Source organism: Zerene cesonia, chromosome 19 (assembly GCF_012273895.1).
Source record: "Zerene cesonia ecotype Mississippi chromosome 19, Zerene_cesonia_1.1, whole genome shotgun sequence".
Lineage (NCBI taxonomy): Eukaryota > Metazoa > Arthropoda > Insecta > Lepidoptera > Pieridae > Zerene > Zerene cesonia.
Window position 1 is genome coordinate 4,932,310 of NC_052120.1, and position 19,052 is coordinate 4,951,361.

At 32.6% G+C, this 19,052-nt stretch overlaps 2 protein-coding genes across 2 annotated transcripts in view; both read right to left on the minus strand.

Annotated features, from left to right (window-relative positions):
• LOC119834562 overlaps positions 1-8,129 on the minus strand; it is a 29,969-nt gene extending 21,840 nt beyond the window's left edge. The window contains exon 1 of the mRNA XM_038358958.1: positions 7,887-8,129. The gene's annotated coding sequence lies outside the window, so the exon portion shown is untranslated. The remainder of the gene's footprint in view (positions 1-7,886) is intronic.
• An 8,430-nt stretch (positions 8,130-16,559) lies between these two features.
• The window catches only part of LOC119834408 (putative uncharacterized protein DDB_G0282499), a 10,044-nt gene continuing 7,551 nt past the window's right edge, over positions 16,560-19,052 (minus strand). Inside the window, exons 9-11 of the mRNA XM_038358763.1 lie at positions 18,704-18,836; positions 16,989-17,122; positions 16,560-16,673 (exon numbers count right to left, since the gene is read on the minus strand). Of these exons, the coding sequence (XP_038214691.1) occupies positions 16,636-16,673; positions 16,989-17,122; positions 18,704-18,836 (305 nt within the window). The 3' untranslated portion in view covers positions 16,560-16,635. The remainder of the gene's footprint in view (positions 16,674-16,988; positions 17,123-18,703; positions 18,837-19,052) is intronic.

The window sequence follows — 19,052 nt, forward strand, 5'->3', positions numbered from 1 at the left end:
TGCCCGGAATTTTACTAGAAAAAATAACATCCGGTTTATGTAAGAAACATAAAATAGAAAAAAAATTTTTTTTTTTTTTCCGTCACAGACGAGATTTGAACCTACGTCCACGGAGTTTGTCGTTGTACGTCAACTAAGACTGGCGCCTTAGCCCGCTCGGCTAACGAACGAACTCACAGTAACAGAATGTTATAACAGTCATAAGCTGTTAGCCCTTACGTAGAGGATACGTAAGGAAATTGTTAAATCCTGGCGCTCCTGATCAGGATAATGGGATAAACTTACTATATTACTCTATTGGCACCAGTTCTTAATAAGTGTACAAAGTTTGAATGAAATCGGTTCGCGGGAAGTGGGAGAAAAACGGGTGTGAGTTACATACATACAAACATACAAGTGAAGCTAATAAAAGCGTGTTAAAATAGAAAATAATTCCAGATTCACCGTTTCTTTACTAAAACGATGGAAACACAAGGATAAATTTGTCCGATACTATAAATAATTCACGACGTAGAATTAGATATGTGCATTACATTCACAGTCAACTTTGAATCATCAAGAATAAGGTCATATTGCGTAATATATAGGGAGTTAGTATAAATTAAAGAAGAAATTAAATTGAAGAAGAAGGAACAAAAAGAAAATAGGTGTAAGATAAAGTTTTAAACCCCCTTTGTTAAACATAAAAAAGATAATGTAAGGATGTTTTTAACAATATCCTTATATTAGAAATTTCTCCGTTAAGTTACTTAAATTCTCCTATATAAAAATTTAACCATTTGATATGAAAAGATTTTCTGATAAGACAATACTGACATCATACCCGACAACAACAAGGCCGGAAAGCGTAAACATTCAACACAAAATTGCTTACAGAAAGGCTGGATGAAAGGCATAGATGCAGTCCATCGATCGAATACTTTTTCTATTCTAAATAGCCTAGAGTGCAATGGCTTGTTATCTATCTGTACTTGGCTAGTTCGTTGCCCACTAAAAGGATTACCGGACGCTGTAGCTCTACGCGTGACATTTGCGTACTATGTTACGTAAACGCTTCATACAAAGTAAGTCTAACACCTCCTGGGGCCTATTAAAACAGCTGTTGTGATTAAATTGCACATTTTTTTAAGCTCGCAGCGTAGCCGGAGATATGTCATACATTTTACAGTGCTCCATTTCTGCATAACATTGCTAAAACATTTGTTATTCAAAGTCGTTTTTCTCTTTCAATACTTTTTTTTTTATTTATTATTTGACCGTGTTCACTAGATAATGCTTTTAATTAAAAGTATAAGCTGAAATATCAAACACGTCATTTTATTATCGGTCAATACATTGTAATAGAATAATACCGTAAAAACTTTGTCGTTAGCTGATGATAATGTGAACATTAAAAGCTATAAAGCTTACTTTTACCACAAACATTATATAACCTTCTTGCTTTTATAATCGAAAACAAGAATGTAACATTATTTGGTTTGTTTGAGTACACCTTAGGAAGAAAAAAGTGAATTATGGAAGTATTACAAAAGCCATTAGGAGGAGAAAAGATAAATTTAAATACAATTTTATTCCGCTCGCTTGACTTTACCTGTAAAATCATCAAACTAATCTATTTTTTTTATAATTCCATGGCCAAGAAGAATTTATAGTATCCAATGTGTACTCGTCCATCCACAAAAACCATTAGGGTTCTTCTAAGCAAGTATACTCATGTGTTTTAGATAACATCCTCCCTTTGAAGGAAATCGCGGTCAAGTAGAATCACTACTTCGTGTAATTTGAAATTGATTTACGTAAACGGTGATCGACTGGTGCCTCTAAAATGTTCAACATAATGTATAAGTGATTTCTCGATGTACATCGAATCATCAAGCATTCAAATAAATCGCATTAAGCAGTAGTTTAGAGTTAACTTTGCTTGTTTTATAATGCTTCGCGATTTTTTAAAGTTTCGTCCCCAAAGTAAATAAAAATACATTATACGAATTATGTTGTTTGAACTCAATTTATTAAAAATTCTAATATTTTGCATGTACATGCATATGTCATTTGTCATTTGAAACTATTTCGTAACCGGTATTTCCTAACTAAAAACAAGAAAAATCGTACATCGAGAGTCGACAGAATGCGTTATTTTAAAGCGAATTTATTCGTAAACCATTCATAATTATTCCCTAAATATAAATAAGTCCCTAAATTATCGTCACCCACACAATAACAATAAAAGTAACTTGAAATATATAGTATTAACACTTTTAAACTTGAAATGTTTGAAGTCATAGGCAACTCTGTAACACAAAAGAGGATTAAAAGCTAAACTAATAGCTGAAGACGTCGCAGACAACGGTTAATCTACAACAAAAAGCTTATATAGTATTTATGTTGAATCCAGTCTACGCACGAGCACCATTAAGAAACAATCTTGTGAGTTGTGTATCTACAGCAGCTAAAGGGCAGTCATACCTGGCCAAAGTAAAAACGAGATTGTTTGCGATAAACCAGTTTACGTCCGTGAAAGAAATAAAGAAACATGAAATTTTCCTCGTTTTGTGGGATTATTTTTATATTAAAGACATTACATCCAGCGAGGGTGAGCGGTGAGCCTCTCTAAGTGGAGTGTGGAAAAACTTAGATTAAAACTTCTTTGAAGATATTGTTTTTTCTCTTCGCTTAATATTTCTTCATAATATTGTTACCGAAAAGACATTATAATTTTATCGCTTTCTTTCTTTTTCTATTCATTTCACTAAATATGTACATTAAATCTCGAAAATTCTATCTTCAACATTTATTTGATGGGTCTCTATTGAGAGAATAACTTATTACAATTTTATACTAAATGAATATTTTCACATCTTTATAATTGCTCATATTGGTAAAACTTTCAGATTCAAATATACATTTAAAATAATTCGAAATTTCAATGGTTTTGCGTGTACTGCCAAACCATAAGATTTTACTCCTACCGAAAACACTTAATGCGAATTAAGAAGTTTTCACTAAAATAACGTATTAAAACAATATCATTTGTTTTTACATAAACTAAGATTTCTCAATTCGTCATAGTATTTTTAAATATTCAATATTCAATCACCATTATACACACTCGAATTCAATGTTATAATGACACAAACTCGAGTTAGCAACCTATATAATATAAGTAAATAATATATAATTATCGCAATTCCACGCATATGAGTGCGTCGAGTGGACTAACAATATTATTGGAAACTTAATTAAATAGCAGTTGAAATTCGACGTATAAATCGTTCGGATAATCATTCGCCACGGGAACAATTAAACAAGCTCAATGGTTCTATCTATCACATAAAAGTTTCGCTTCATACGTTTAAAGTGATGCTCTCTATAATGCTATAAAATTTTTATACAGAAGGCACCGATTTCTAAATTATCACTTTAAATTATCATGCTGTCAAAAGTACTTCGGGCTCGAGGAGTCCTGGGTTCGATTCTCGGTGAAGACTTATGAAACAATAAAGAAATAACCTTCATATCCGTTAATAAATTAGATTTTGTGAAAGTGAAGTCCCGTGTCCCCTAGTGGGGTATGGGGCAGATGATGTACATCTGTTTCACTGATCGATTTTCTTTACAGACAAGTAGGTGCTCAGCCTTCTGTGTCCTGCCAGACCGAGACATTTCTTTTTTTGTGCGTCCCCACCGGGAATGTCTACGCTAGGTTCTATGCTCACGTGTTAATCACTGTACCAAGGAGACGGTCAGAGATTTCGTGAAACAGGTGTAAAATGCATCTGCCCAACGAGACACGGGAATTAACAAAAAGGATTTTGTAGTCTTGTGAAGGAATCTGGTATCTTATTATTTGAAAAAAAGATCAGTCTTCATTCATCGAGTAATTAGGAAATAAGAAATGCAAGTGCTTTGAGTTTAATCCAACTAAGAGCTTCACTTGATGAAAGTAAAACATTCAAGTATCTCATTATAACTTAATTGTGCTAAAGCCATTCTCAATTAGTAACACAATCCTTTCTTTGCTAAGTTTTACTACCTGCTATCCGATCTATGAGAAACTAGCGGTCCGCCCCGGCTTCGCCGGTGGTATATACGTAGCCTAAAAGCTTCCTCAATAAATGGGCTATCTAACACTGAAAAGATTTTTCAAATCGGAGCAGTAGTTTCTTAGATTAGTACATTCAAACAAACAAACAAACTCTTCAGCTTTACAATAATAGTATAGATAAAGCTTAAACTCTTGAATGCTGAAACGAAAATTTAAAGACGCTCCAATATTTGTAATCCAAATATCTGAGGTCAATTAAATATCTTCAATCAATTTTTAGATAAATTTCATGTTAATTTGAGCAGTCACTCCTAATTCTACAAGCCCTGCGGTAAGGCTAAAAGTCAAAGTATATTTACGATAAGCACCACCATTTTGATTGCAAGAATATGGCAACGCCTTAACTTGATGATTTCCAATTTATAACATACCTGAGGAGCAACAAGAGCTAAAGCTGCTGCTTCAAAAATGCTTGCACCGTTGAATAAAAGCGTGATCCCTGAGTACTATTATTGTGACACTGCTATTATGTTACACGGGTGATGTCGGGGTGGACCGCTAGTAAGTAATAATTAATTTCACTACACAAAAAGCTCAAAGCTTTAATCGTTATAAAAATAATATAAATGAATATATATACGCTTCAGATGTATCAATCGAAATTTCAATGCTTTGAAAATAGATGAGCGTGTGTGAAAATAAAATCTCCATTGCTCCATCCGATCGAGAACAACATTGCGAGTGGGTATATTACAAAAACCAAAAAGTTCGACGGCATGCGATATCTGTCAATGCCTATTTGTCCAGAGTGTTGGATTATTTTACAAGAGGCGTGCGTTCCCAGTGATGTCAAAAGTGAGCTGATTACAAAATATTACAATTCTAAAATAATAAATACAATAATAATTTAATTACTCTACCGATCAAAGCAATGTCTAAAAATTCCCCGTATATTAAAAATTAAAGCTATGCTTATTAAATCCCAAAATCAACGTTAAGGAGCTCCTGCGTCTCGGATTACCAATCAAATTCAATTGTCAGCTAAAATTAAATCAGTCCCAAGTTAGTTGATCATTTGACTGGCGTTTCAATATTGAAGCTTAAATGTTATTGAGAGGTGGTCATTATTGTACACTGGCTTCTGCCGGTAAGAGCAGCATTCTAATAAACCTGTTACCTTGTAAATCTATGCTGGTAAATGTGATTTTATCAGTTTTAAAAATAATAATTGTCTTAAAGTTTTATGTCGTTTCAGAAAAATTAAGCACATTAAGCTTATATTCTATTAATGTGAATGCATATACATCTTAGTCTCCACGTGACCACGCTCGTTGTAAAGTGTTCGAAACGTCGGGTTAAATAATATAATTAATAAATCACGTTCAAAATCCGTTAAATAGTCTTAAATATCTAAATGTATAATACTCGCGTAAAATCAAACACAAAAAATATATCAACATACAGAATTTTGGTATTCATTACTACTTCGTAACCATAGAGTGCAAAACAAGTCACGTATGTGTTTATAATCTCACAATAGATGATTTGAATTAAACCACAATGAAGTATAATGTTTCGAAGTGCAACTAGGGCAAAATCTTTGAACTTTACCACGCAACACGCGATCTTGTCTAAATACGGCATTTGATTAAATTGAAAATTACTGTTTTTACCTTATTTTAAAAGAAACTCCACCCGCCTTCACCCGTTTTCAAACAAAATAAAGAATAGGTAATATTGTAAAATATCTGTAAATCGACATGTAATTGCTATATTATACAGTTATGATAAATATTATGTACGCATAAACATCTAAACATAAAAACTTTCATAATATAATAAAAGTAGAAATCAAGATTGAATTGAAGTAAACAATAGGTTTTAATTATCTATTATTAATCATCTTTTGAAAACCTACAAAAGCATGTCAAATTATATATCCACTATTAAAAGACTTTTCAGATACTATAGACTCGTACAACATAATGTTTGCGAAAAGACATCAGTCCCTCAATTGCGTTACGTAAATTTATTTAGTTTCATTTGTGAGATAGGGATTTTCTCTTATTTGCTCAGTCCCTGTAATTGCCTCCACAATTCAAGACGCAATACGATGTAACGATTTAGCTAATACAATAGAAATCTTGTTAATTGAACTTTTTGTAAGACATTAATCAAGCCGGGACATATTATCGACAAAGCAATTTCATTTAACGAAAACGAGCCCACTTTAGCAGCTTTTTTGTCTATATCACGTTTTTGTTCTAATAAATTGAGAGCCTTTGTATCTGATTTAAAACAATACATATTAATACAATTAAATATGTATAATAATAAATATGTTTTATTTGGTAACAAAATAGAACTCTTTACAGCACACAATAGATTTAAAAGCGTCGTCAATAATAGATTTCTTTAAACCACAATCTGATTCAATTACCTAAAATCAAACGGCTTTCAGAGAAAAGGAATTAAATGCGTTTACTAGACGTAATTGGTAAATTGGATGAAAGATTTCCAACTGCTTTGGCGGTCTAGAATACTCCTATCTTCGTGTCTCCCCAACCCTCTCGTCCTTACAAAAATACCATTCGAACATTTAGGTACATTATATAACTGCTAGAGATAATATTTGACTAATAAAGATATAATAGCCATAAATTTTCTCAAAAACAATAAAACATATCAAACTGTAAAAAAAATACGTCAAAAGCAAATGAAACTGTGATTGAGTTTAGATACACGGAATAGATAACAAAAGGAAGAAAAGCAGAAAAATTTGTTAAGTATCCAAAGGTCGGAGAGACTAATGCTAAATTCTGTATCATATTAAAATAAATAGTAAATAATTATCATTCTTATGTGATATGAAAATAGTGTGAAGCCGATATCGAATAATTTTTAACAATGTGACTCTCATTAGTTAAATATCTTACACATTTAGAAATTAAAAACTTTTTAACGGATTTTAAACGCGATTAATTCATTATATTACTAACCCGACGTTTCGAACACTTTACAGCGAGCGTGGTCACGGAGAGACATGCTGACGGGGAGGCTAAAAAATTTTTTAATTTCTAAATGTATAATACTCGCGTAAAATCAAACACAAGAAAATATTATCTTACACATTCCTGAACACAAAATCCATGTAAGTACATCGCATGTTTACACACAATAACCTAGATAATATTATCGCATACATGCAATCATACAGAATGTTCTATTTTATATTGCACAAATAACATGTACCTATTTAACGCTAAACCAATTACTAAATTCGTAAATTCTATTTTGACTTCAATATAAAAAAAAATCTTTTCCAAAAACTGAAACTGCGAGCTTTGTTCACCTTCCATGATAATTTTCGCTTGTGAGGGTAGTCGTTAACACACTCGTTAACACAAATCGACGAAACTAGTTTCATTATAATGCTAAATCAAGCAACACAATACTGTGCCTACTCTACTATAATTTAGATCATAATTTAAAAACATTATAATATAATTTAACTTAAGAAAGAATTCCACATTTTCCATACTATATACATATTACGATAGATATACACATTACGTATCTCTATATCAATTAAAAAAAATACAAACACAAAATTACATAAAGCAATAAGTTCATATTATAAGAAGCGACATCTGAAAAATTTAAAAGGAAAGAAAACTTTAAAGCTTACTATAAAATATTTAAATGTACGAGTAAGTATGCAAATGTGAGTTTGCGAATAATTTAACATACTCAAACAGGGCATACCTACTTTATTAAAAAGCTTTCATATAATATAAAATAGAAGGTATTTTAAATTTAAAAACATAGTGCCTCTTCCTACCTTGCTAAATTTTATACTCGTAACAAACCACTCCGACATCATTCCTGTCGTATTCAAGTCAATGATTTCCTTCACAAAAATATAAATTCCACACAAAATAACCACCTCACAATATAACAATAAAAATAAATTAATTTTACAGCACTTATTTCAAATAATTGTTTCCGTTAATATTGGTATTTAACTATGTAACGTATTGTAACGTACTGGGAAATTTCGAAAAGCGCGTCAGGAGATCTACGATGCAAACGTCGACTGAACGAGAGCCCGCCCAATTGAGGCGACGGGGGCCGATCGCCGACGGTTTCAACCGAACGAAACGCGATTTCATATAACCCACTAGATGAAGTGGTAAGTTTTTACGAGAGACCGTTTCAGCGCGGTACAGTCAAATATAAAAAGATTATTCAGCACCTGTTTTTGATTTCCTATCGGTCTATATTCTTCAATTTTACACAAAATAAGAATATTCCGAAGATAGCATTATTATTTTTAAGCTCATTGTTGTGCCATCGTAAGTGACATGGTTTTCTGAAGACGGAATAATATTAGCAAAGTATTTCAAGCGATAGCCTTTGATCTCGTCGTAAAAGCCGAAATTGTCTAGACAGTTGTCACATCATCTTAATAATACTCAAACATATAGAAATTATGTAAATGCAGATACTTGTTAGCACGAGATGATGATTTGCATCTCTCACAGCATATTATGTAATGTGTACGGTTTTTAAAATGTAAATCACTATCACTTTTAATAAACATCAAACATTAAAACAGCCAATGCAACAGCCCTTAAATAGTGTCCCGTGTTGCTAACAATATGGGTAACGTAGCTCGGGCTCGTTCTTCCTGCGTGTCGTCCCTTGCTCTCAGCATGACTTGTCTAAACTTCTTTGTTGAACGACTATATGGATCATTTAAAAGGTATATTAAATTACGAATCATGGCATATTAGCTTTAAGTTCCAATTTGAGAATGTGGATCTTACCGCAACTAACCAATATGTTGACGCATGACCCGTTACATAGGCCTAACGAACGCCTATTCTAAATTGGCAAAACTCAACCACGCATATGGATTAAGTCATGATTAAACATACGCTATTTCATCAACTATACACATTACACACATATTATACGTGTATGGAAGTTTCGGTGCTATGTTTGATTTATGTGATTTAAGGTATATTGGACTAACATCGCATTGTTTGTATTATTGTGATACGTATACGGCCAAGTGCCGGCTGGCAGATGTCACATGTCGTCGAACTTTTCATTCTTGTACGTATCCGTTTCCTCACAATGTTTTCCTTTACAGTTTGGAGCAGTAGTGACGTGGATAATGTGCAGATAAATTGAAAAATTTAATATTTGCTTCTTACCAAAGGTTTGTATCATTACTAGGTTGGTATCGAATCTTTCTATTGAGGTCCACGCGCTTAACCACTGAGCCACCACTACTCTCAATATACCATAACCAATACGATAATTACATTAACAAGGCAACTGGTCAACGAACTATATACTTCCTGGCGCCAATACAATATAGTATGTAATTATATATTATTACAATAATATTTTAATGAACAAAAAAAATATCATTAGTGTGCTTGTACTCAACACTCGCTACTGTTTTAAAGTCGCTGTTTGCTTTGTCGCTGACAGCATTGTCGAAGTAGAAGGTATAGAGAAATCGAATTTTACCACAATGAATTACAGCTATTGACATGCTTAGTACATGCACAATACTAATTTAAACCACCTTTAATACGAACCACGAAACCATAAAACTCTGACAACAATGATGATACAGTCCATTGAAGATAGAACCTTAGCAATTTTACAGTAGCATATTGCACAGTGCAAAAGCGCAATAAAATCGGGATCTACTGTTATGAGTTCTCTTCAAAAGTGTAACAATGGCATTACGGCCATACTACGATTTATATGAACTGCTGTTGAAGGAATTTTTAGTTTATTGCTACATTGTTATAATAAGAAACAAGAATTTATAAGCGATGATTGTGATTCGCGTTCTTATTGTAATTAGTTTGGTACTAACGTTGCCTTACACTCATTCACTCAATTTCCCGCTAAGTAATTTTAGAAAAAAATATTATTTTGTATACATATCATCATATTATTTAAAAACATAATTGTGTTTTGTATTTGATTTAAATTCTACATAGGAGGAAAGAAATATATCTGCATTTTTGAATATTTACGGCACTGCTAACTGTAGCAGGGCCACACATTCCTGTGACAAATTATAGTCTATGAGACCATGGGAGATCACATTCACCCATCTAATATATTTAAGAACTTTTGTCTTGGTGGGTTCGACTAGGCAAGCATTGCATTGCTGTAAATGCATATTGCTTTTATCTGGTTATCAAACGTGTGAAGGTCGATCTACATGGTAATTATGACTTCATAAATGAGTATTAGAAGAATATAATAATTGTTTTTTGCAATAAGCTACCAAGCAAAATAAAATTCCAATCGATAAAAAAATGTTTATTGAAGCAAACACAAATTCAAGTTATCCTCTTAATATTTTATATAGATTAATTATAACGAACTTTGTTACATCATGTCTCATTCAATTATTGGAATTATACAGCTCCAATTACGTTTTCAAGATCTTTATTTTTCTTTCATCGCATCCCCTTTCAGAGTTCCTTACTATAATTGGATCTAACATTATTTCATATTCGTCTTTACCGAGACCCTCAATAATATTTACTCGTTAAACCGTTGATGAAATATACCATATATCTACTCTAATTTTATTGTGGTATGAAATAGAATTATAAATTCCTGATTCTTTTATTAATAAAAATCAAAGTGCAACATTGAACCAAATTATAATCAATTTGTGAATTAAATCGAGGCATTGTAAAAAAGGATTTTTATATTCATTTAACATAAGTGATTGTCGGTTGTTTTTGTATTTTAATGTGAACAATTGACAAAGTTACCAGTATTTTATATTCAATTTATTCATTATATTACTTATCCCATCGTATCAAACTCTTAAGCGCGAGCGTGGCCGTCTTAATTAATTATTCAGTCAAAATTATTGCTATATTTATATCATAAATACCGCTAAGATTACTACTTGAGGTTTTCTTTGGAATAGTGACTCCATGCAATACATAATTCCAACGTACCTTATTCAAATGATATTCCGTAAAACTTCCCTTATTCAATGCCTAAACTATATAAGAAGTCCCTCGTAAATATCAAAGCATACGTTGAGTTCCCGACTCTACAAATGATATACCTCTAATCTCTTCGAGTAACTTTACAACAAAACCGAAGTTACGTCTTTTGTACACGAGCGAAATTAGTTTAAGTTGTATTTAACAGCCTAATGGAAGCATTTGATATAACGACAGTTTGATATATCATAATGTTCAGAATACTAACAATGGCTACAGGTAACAGAATAGTTAAATTCATATCATTGATTTCCTTGCTATTATTTTCATCATTACATGAAACTCCGGATAAGATTCTTATGACTTATACGCAACCTTGAACGAAAGCATTATTATGCTTTTGGTCATAATTAACCCATATCTTATATTAATTAAATTTTGGTTCGATTCGAATCAACCGGAAGTTTTTTTTTTAAATATCATTTTCATCAAGGTTTTTTATTTTAATTACGGTAACAGCTAATACCATATACTATGGACTAACAATAAAAACATCAATAAACTTAAAAAAGGTAAAATAGGTAAAATATCCATAATTTTTAAAATTGTACCCCAGTTATTGTTTACCCATTATAATAATACGATACTAAGTAACATAATAGTGGATAATATTAATTACCATGTACTGGTCACGTGCGGGTTGGCAGATGTCACATGTCATCGAGCTTTTGATTCTCGGACATGCCGGTTTCCTCACTATGTTTTCTTTCACCGTTTTAAGCAGTGTTGATGTTATCTACATGCGTAGATAAATTGAAAAATCAATTTATTTCCTGCACGCTCGCCTGGTCTCAAGTCCGAGGTTCTCACCACTGAGCCACCATTGCTTTTCATCTCAGCTTGTGTTCCCTTATTTATTTATAAAATTCCTTTGCATATCCATCTTAAAGTGCCCTAGTTTCATTATAATTCCTTTTAAGGTTTACTGAATATTGAAAAGCAAAATCGGGATTTACTACAGAAAATTATACCTTAAGACATGCCCAAACCTTCCACATGCGGGAATCCGTCTTAATTGTGTTTACTGAGACTTCAGTCAGCAAACTTTCGAGCTATTTAATTTGGACAATCCTTTTTATACTCTCTTCTCTTCTTAGATTGTTTGATTTTTGTTATAAGCAACATTTTTCTTAGACATGAATTACAATGAAAAGGAGACCTGATAGAATAATTTTAAATATTTATGAGTTTGTATGAAAACTGTCACAGCATAGTATGTCTACTTTGAACTCGTTTAAGGTTGTTTATATATAATTTTAGTCGTAGTTAAAAGTTATATTAATTATTTCTTTATTTATCTAGCTCTAATTCGTCAATCAAGGCGCATAAAAAACCGTATATTCGTAAAAAAATCTGAAAAGACTTCTTAGCATGAGGTGTTATGAAAATAATATTTTACGTTTTCTTATGGTAATACGTCTTACTATATAATTTATCATCATAATATAATTATGGAAACCGTTCTTGTTTCTTCCTTGTTCACAACCGCTAGACTTCGTAGAGCTATTCGATCACTTTGCTACAATACCACTTATGTAAGAACGTGTTGTTTTGAATTTTTAACAACGGAAACCTCACATTTCTTAAGAAAAGTCGCAAACTTGGATATTAAATTCATGAAGTTTTAGGACTCTTATTAAAGTTATAATTTGCGTTTCAAGACATTAAATTTAACTACCGCTGTTGCTTGCACGACTGTTATGTGACTTAAAAACTATCCGTAACTATACATCTTATTATAATTCTTTATTTATTATGCTTTGCAAGTATTCATTAATTTGTAGATCTATGTGACAATATATTTTACAGATATTTGAAATTACTCTCTTCAATATTAATTTATTCCTCTCGCAATCAAATATTGAAACGTCGTCGTGATCATAAATAGATTTTTCAAGAATTTCGGGGAAGCGGGTGGATTGTTATGTTACAACGTACAATCTAATAAATAGAACCAGTCAGCATATTCGCGCCAAGATAATATAAACGCACTCAGACGTCGAGATTCACTCAAGGGTGCTTTTACACAATTTCCTCGGCATCCCCTTTTCGTTTGGCACTCCACCTCGTTGCCCCTTAGCACCTCTCTTCACCTTTTTCATAATCAAAGGCGATGAAGAGCATTTATTGAACACTTTTTAACAATCACGTTGCAGATCTCTTTCACGTAAAATCTACACCAAAGTTTACTCCCGAAAGATTAAAACTTTAATTGAATTTTACGATAAAAGTCTGCAAAGAAATAATCGATATTTAAGAACATTATCCATTACATTTTGCGCCCATAAAAGTGAAATATAGCACTTTACCCTGAGTTATTGCACTTATAGGTTCTAGATATATTATTTATTTTATTTCTTCGTAGCTGATAATTTATATTAGGGTTACAAAACTAGATTTTAGATTTACCAAGCATCTTTTAAGTGAGACCTTGCGTTTAGTTTGGCGCTTACAGCTGTAGTTTTTTTTAATAAGTCAGCTCTCAAGGCGTAGGCTTCATCGTCACAGCAGTTGTCAGTTATATTGTAGTGCTAATGAGTACGTTAGATCCAAAGGTGTGTTCTCGATAGAAGCGTCACGTACATAGTAGACGGGAGGAATGTTGCTTCTAAAAATGCGACATCTCCCTATTCCCCATTATCCATAACAAGTTTTGGGATAGCTTATAGCACAATCATTGACAAAGTTATCTCGTTATCGTAACGGAAGCGAGAGCTATGTAATTTTGCACGTCCGAAACGAGTCACATGTAGGCGCGAGATAAGGGTAACGACACTTTCAATTTACTGATTCGACAATCGCTTGTAAACGTGCGTACGTTATCGAGACTAGGCTTGTGTTATTTTTATTACGGATTCAAACGTCGATGCCAATAAAGGTTGGAATTCGTAAGCGTTTTATTCACAAGTACCATCCAGTTCACGGAATCTACGTATTATTCATTTTTATTTTATTTTATTGGTTTCTGTGCAACTTATATGCTACGAGTATAATAGTAGCAGAAATTAATGTAATATATGACAAGAATAAGTTATGATTACATGTTTAAATCTGCTGTATGGATAATATTCTAGTGCAAAACATAATAATAATAAAAGACTGTTTACAAACTAAATTAAAAGTAATCACTGTGATTTTTCACTAAGAATTAATCGACGAAAACTGCCAAGACCGTTTGAAAATATGTCGATAGCGTCATCTTTATTAACTATTTCGTTGTATAATCAACACAATCTATAGATCGGGGTCATTACATGACGTACAAATGCAAGTGACAGGTATATAAAAGGGCTTTGTGTTCCTAGCTATACGAGCGTTGCAATATAAAGAATATCTACAGAGTATATCGGTTTGAAAATGATTATTGATAATGCATTACATACATGTTATTTTAATGATCGTGGGACATATTTCATGAAAATCTAAATTAAAATATTTAAGTCGATTTTCATAGGTGGGTAAGGATCTCCTGAGGTGTTCGTGATTGCATAAAGGACGCAACATCGTTTTTGTACCGATTAGAGCTTGTCAGTGTAAGTTTAAAAAAAAATGGAGACCATACATATTTGCAATATTATACTTAGATTTTCATTAGCTTTTTTAATATCGCAATTAATATGATCAATGAATGATAAGTTTTTGTCCAATATCATGCCTAGATCACTTATGGATACTTTACGAGTTAATACAGAATTTCAAATCTGATACGAGACGCTGTTAATTTTATTAGTAAATGTGACAACTTGGAACTTAGAAACATTTAATGTCATTCTTTCCTAGCTTTGAGATATAAAGGACTTCATTTGTAGGTGATTTTTGAAAGTACAGCAATAGCAAGCATACTCAACTGACCAATTGTACACATTTATTTTTATTTTTATTTCACTATTATCATCAACATTAGTCCATATGTATTATGTGCCCAATGCTGAAAAACTGGCCTCCTATGAGGGTTCAGGCCATAATCCATCAAGCTGGCCAAACACGGGTTGGCAGATGTGACATGTCATCGAATTTTTAATTCTTCGACATGCCGGTTTCCTGTCGATGTTATTCTTCACTGTTTCGAACAGTGGTGTTCAAATAAAATGATAGATTATGTTATTTCCTACCACTGCTCTCACTTTTATTTTTATTTAATTACATAAACTCCTTATCGAAATAAATTCTACGCCATGATAGTTTGCAATAATAAAACACGAAACCGACACATTTAAAGTTTAAGTTCTTCATTAACACCGAAACTAAATGGAACAGCCGTAAAAACATTAATTAAAGTTGTGTGAATTAAAAAAATATCTTGACTCTTAAGCAGGATAACATCTCCAGTCTGGGCACATTGCCTAGTGGAGGTAATTTGGATACGGTCTTTTGAAATTTTTAATTTAAAACTTTCAATGATGAAATGGAAAATTAATTCATTTGCTGTGAATCGTGAGCTTCTTAGTAGATTTAATTATAATATTCATGCGGAAATGGACTATCTCGTCGTAATTTTCAATATCTATAGACAGGTACCTATAGGGTGATTTGATTAGAAATTTCATTCATATTAGGATTACAGAAAAGATTTAGTGATTGTAGATATCAAGAAGACTTGTAATAAGAGGATTATCACGGATTTAGGTTTTACATATAAATATCATCATCATCATCATCATCAGCCCTTATATGTTCCCACTGCTGGGACACAGGCCTCCTATGAGGGTTCAGGCCATAATCCACCACGCTGGCCAAGTGCGGGTTGGCAGATGTCACATGTCGTCGAACTTTTGATTCTCGGACATGCCGGTTTCCTCACGATGTTTTCCTTCACCGTTTTAAGCAGTGGTGATGTTATCCACATGCGCAGATAAATTGAAAGATCAATTTGTTTCCTGCACGCTCGCCCGGTCTCGAACCCCGACTTATCGATTTTGAAGTCCGAGGTTCTCACCACAGAGCCACCGCTGCTTTTACATATAAATATGCATTATATAATTAAATTCTTCTTCTTTACGTCGAAATCCTCACTGCTGAGGGTCGTGATCATTGTGGAGCCGTGTTTTCCTGACTATTTCGCGCCATTTGTCCCGATCTTCTGCTATGTGGATTGCATCTGATACGTTGATTAATGCAGATGATTTGACTTGGTCCGTCCAACGCATTGGACTGCGACCTCGGGGCCTTTTTCCTTCTAACTTGCCAGTGATGAGGGTTTTCTCAAGATTATCTCCCCTCTTTCTTGCAATGTGACCGAAGAATTCCAAGATTCTTCGCAAGCAGGTGGAGGACAGTCTTTTGGTAATGCCCAGTTCCTTTAATATCGACTTATTTGTTCTACGTGCCGTCCAAGGAATGCGAAGCATGCTAATTTAATAATTAAATAAATAATTGAATAAATAATATACAAAATTACTTTTTTTCAACTAGATTAACTAGAGCGGAACATAAAAACAAGTAAATATACAGGTGTATTGTTTTATTTAATGAGAATTGGTATTATTTTAATATTACTAATGTTATTATATCGATAGATACACGTCATTACGCATCACACGGACCTTTTCTTACAATCATGACATCTGTAAAAAATAATACGTAATTAATGATTATGCTTATTGTCATTTATATAATTGCAATCAATAAAGTTGGAAATTTTTATTGGGGTCAAAGCCTTACAGTGAAATCTTCAAACAAGTGGGTATATTAAAATTGTTAAAGTTCTACTTTCTCAAAAACGAATTGCGTTAAAATGTTTCAGCTTTTTCTTTTTCATCACATCCAGTGTATGCTATGGTAAACACATCAACATATAATAAAGAACAACATATGGTAAAGAACAACTTCATCGATTTATGATATGGTTTATATAAATAATATTCATCAAGGATACATACCAATACCACACTTGACGGCACATTCAAATTTTTCCCGATTAAAATATGTTATGTTATCGCTTCCACACAACGGATTGTACCTTGTGCTCGTCGGACAGTCTTGTACACATTGAGTCTGGTCTACAGAAGGTTCCCTGAAGCAAAACAGACTTTAATCAATTAGGTACTAAACCTAATGAAATATAATAACACATTGAAGATAACATTTTTAAATACAATTCAGTTTCTAGCAAATTGCAAAAATGTAGATATTTCAATACTGATTATGATATACCTATCTTAATGAGATAAAATTAAAAAAGTAGATTCGCTTTTACCTACTCAAAAAAAAAGGAATCGATCATAGGTCCCCTTCAACAGTTTCAGTAGCAAACCATAAATAGACAGTGTTTATACTATTTACAAATGGAAGAGTCTGATTCGTGCCTGTTTGAATTCTAATAATAAATTCGCCGTTTGTTCAAAAGCATTTCATCAGCATGAAATCCCAAATAACGAAATTACATAAAACCGACATCGACTATAACGCTATAGTATTATATTAGGTTTTGGGGTTTCAATAAAATATCAAACGTTTTATCTCTCTGCGCTAGTTCAAATTCAATAGAAATTATTAATATTTGAAAACTATTTTAATTTTTATAGTCGCAATGCTTTTGTCCCATTATAATTCATAGCTATTTATATACATGGATTTAATTAACTGAATTGTATCTAAATTCTAGCTACCTATAATCTAAAATACTTTATGTGGGTACTGAAAATTCTTTTAAATAATTTGCATTGTGCATAATATAGACATTTATTTCAGTACTTAATTAATTACTTTGCATAAGTTATGGAAAATTCTATTCGAGAATAAATGGAGCATACATTTCTCCGTATATCTGCGAGAGTAGGTATCTATATAAAATAAATGGACATCTTGAAACGAAAAAATATCGTAAGAACGAGGTTACCAAGCTTATCTTACGACACAAAATTACACGAAAGGAAAAGTTCATCTCTCGTTAGCAATGCAAAGAAGCGAATTTAGCCCGAGGTTGCATTTTTTAACTACAGTTGCAAGGCATTGTGCTGCTTAATCTCACTGATCATGCTGCGCTTAAAAATGTTATTTTATATACAAACTCCTGCAAGTTTGAACGGTTTTGCATAAATTCCGGCGAAGACATTAATCCTTAAATAAAAATAGTAAACATAATAGTATTCATAAATAGGTCAGGGATCAGGGCTGAAAATCTGCTGCAAATTTTAATTCATAAAAAAGCTTATCCTAACATGAGGTGCATTCATAATTGAGCCATTAGAGTTACAATGGAACTTTAAGTTATTTAAATATGTACTTATAAACAATTTATAACGACTGTATAACTTATTTTGTCATTGAATCAAGCGTAAATCTTATTGTATTTATGTTTTACTAACTATAAAAATATAAATAACATGTGTCACTCAGTGAAGTTGCAGCTTCCGTTACTAAAAGAATTTTTGCAATTGGGCCAGCAGTGTTTGCGTGAAAACGTTACAAACATACAAAAATACAAAAGCTTCCTCTTTATATTAGGCTAGATTATCTATAGCCCATATTGTACTACCAAAACGAAATTATTGTCACGGAGTTTAGCTACTGCCCTGGTTGTTTCACGCCCGCTCATGATATCAGAGTGTAGGTGGGACTCGTAGGTGTACCTGGGCCAAAAGTTAATTCTGACCTTTTGAATTCTGCCGGCGGTGTAATTTTCGATATTATCACGGGGTTGCCTAAAATAGCCACCTTATCTGTACTGACAGATTCATCCGTCAATCCGCTTTGATTGGGGTATTGTAAAGCTTCGTGCCGAAAACCTGTAGAGAAAAATTGCATCCATTCAACAACTTCCAAATCCATGCGAAAAATTGCACATTCTTCCAGCTATAAGTAACGACTTAGTTTAATCGATAAAATGATTTATACATACTTAATATGCATAATATTGTGTACAGCGATTTATACAATGAAAATACCATTAGGTACATATTCTGGCTTCATTACCTTTTACGGGAAAAATCGGCACGTCAACA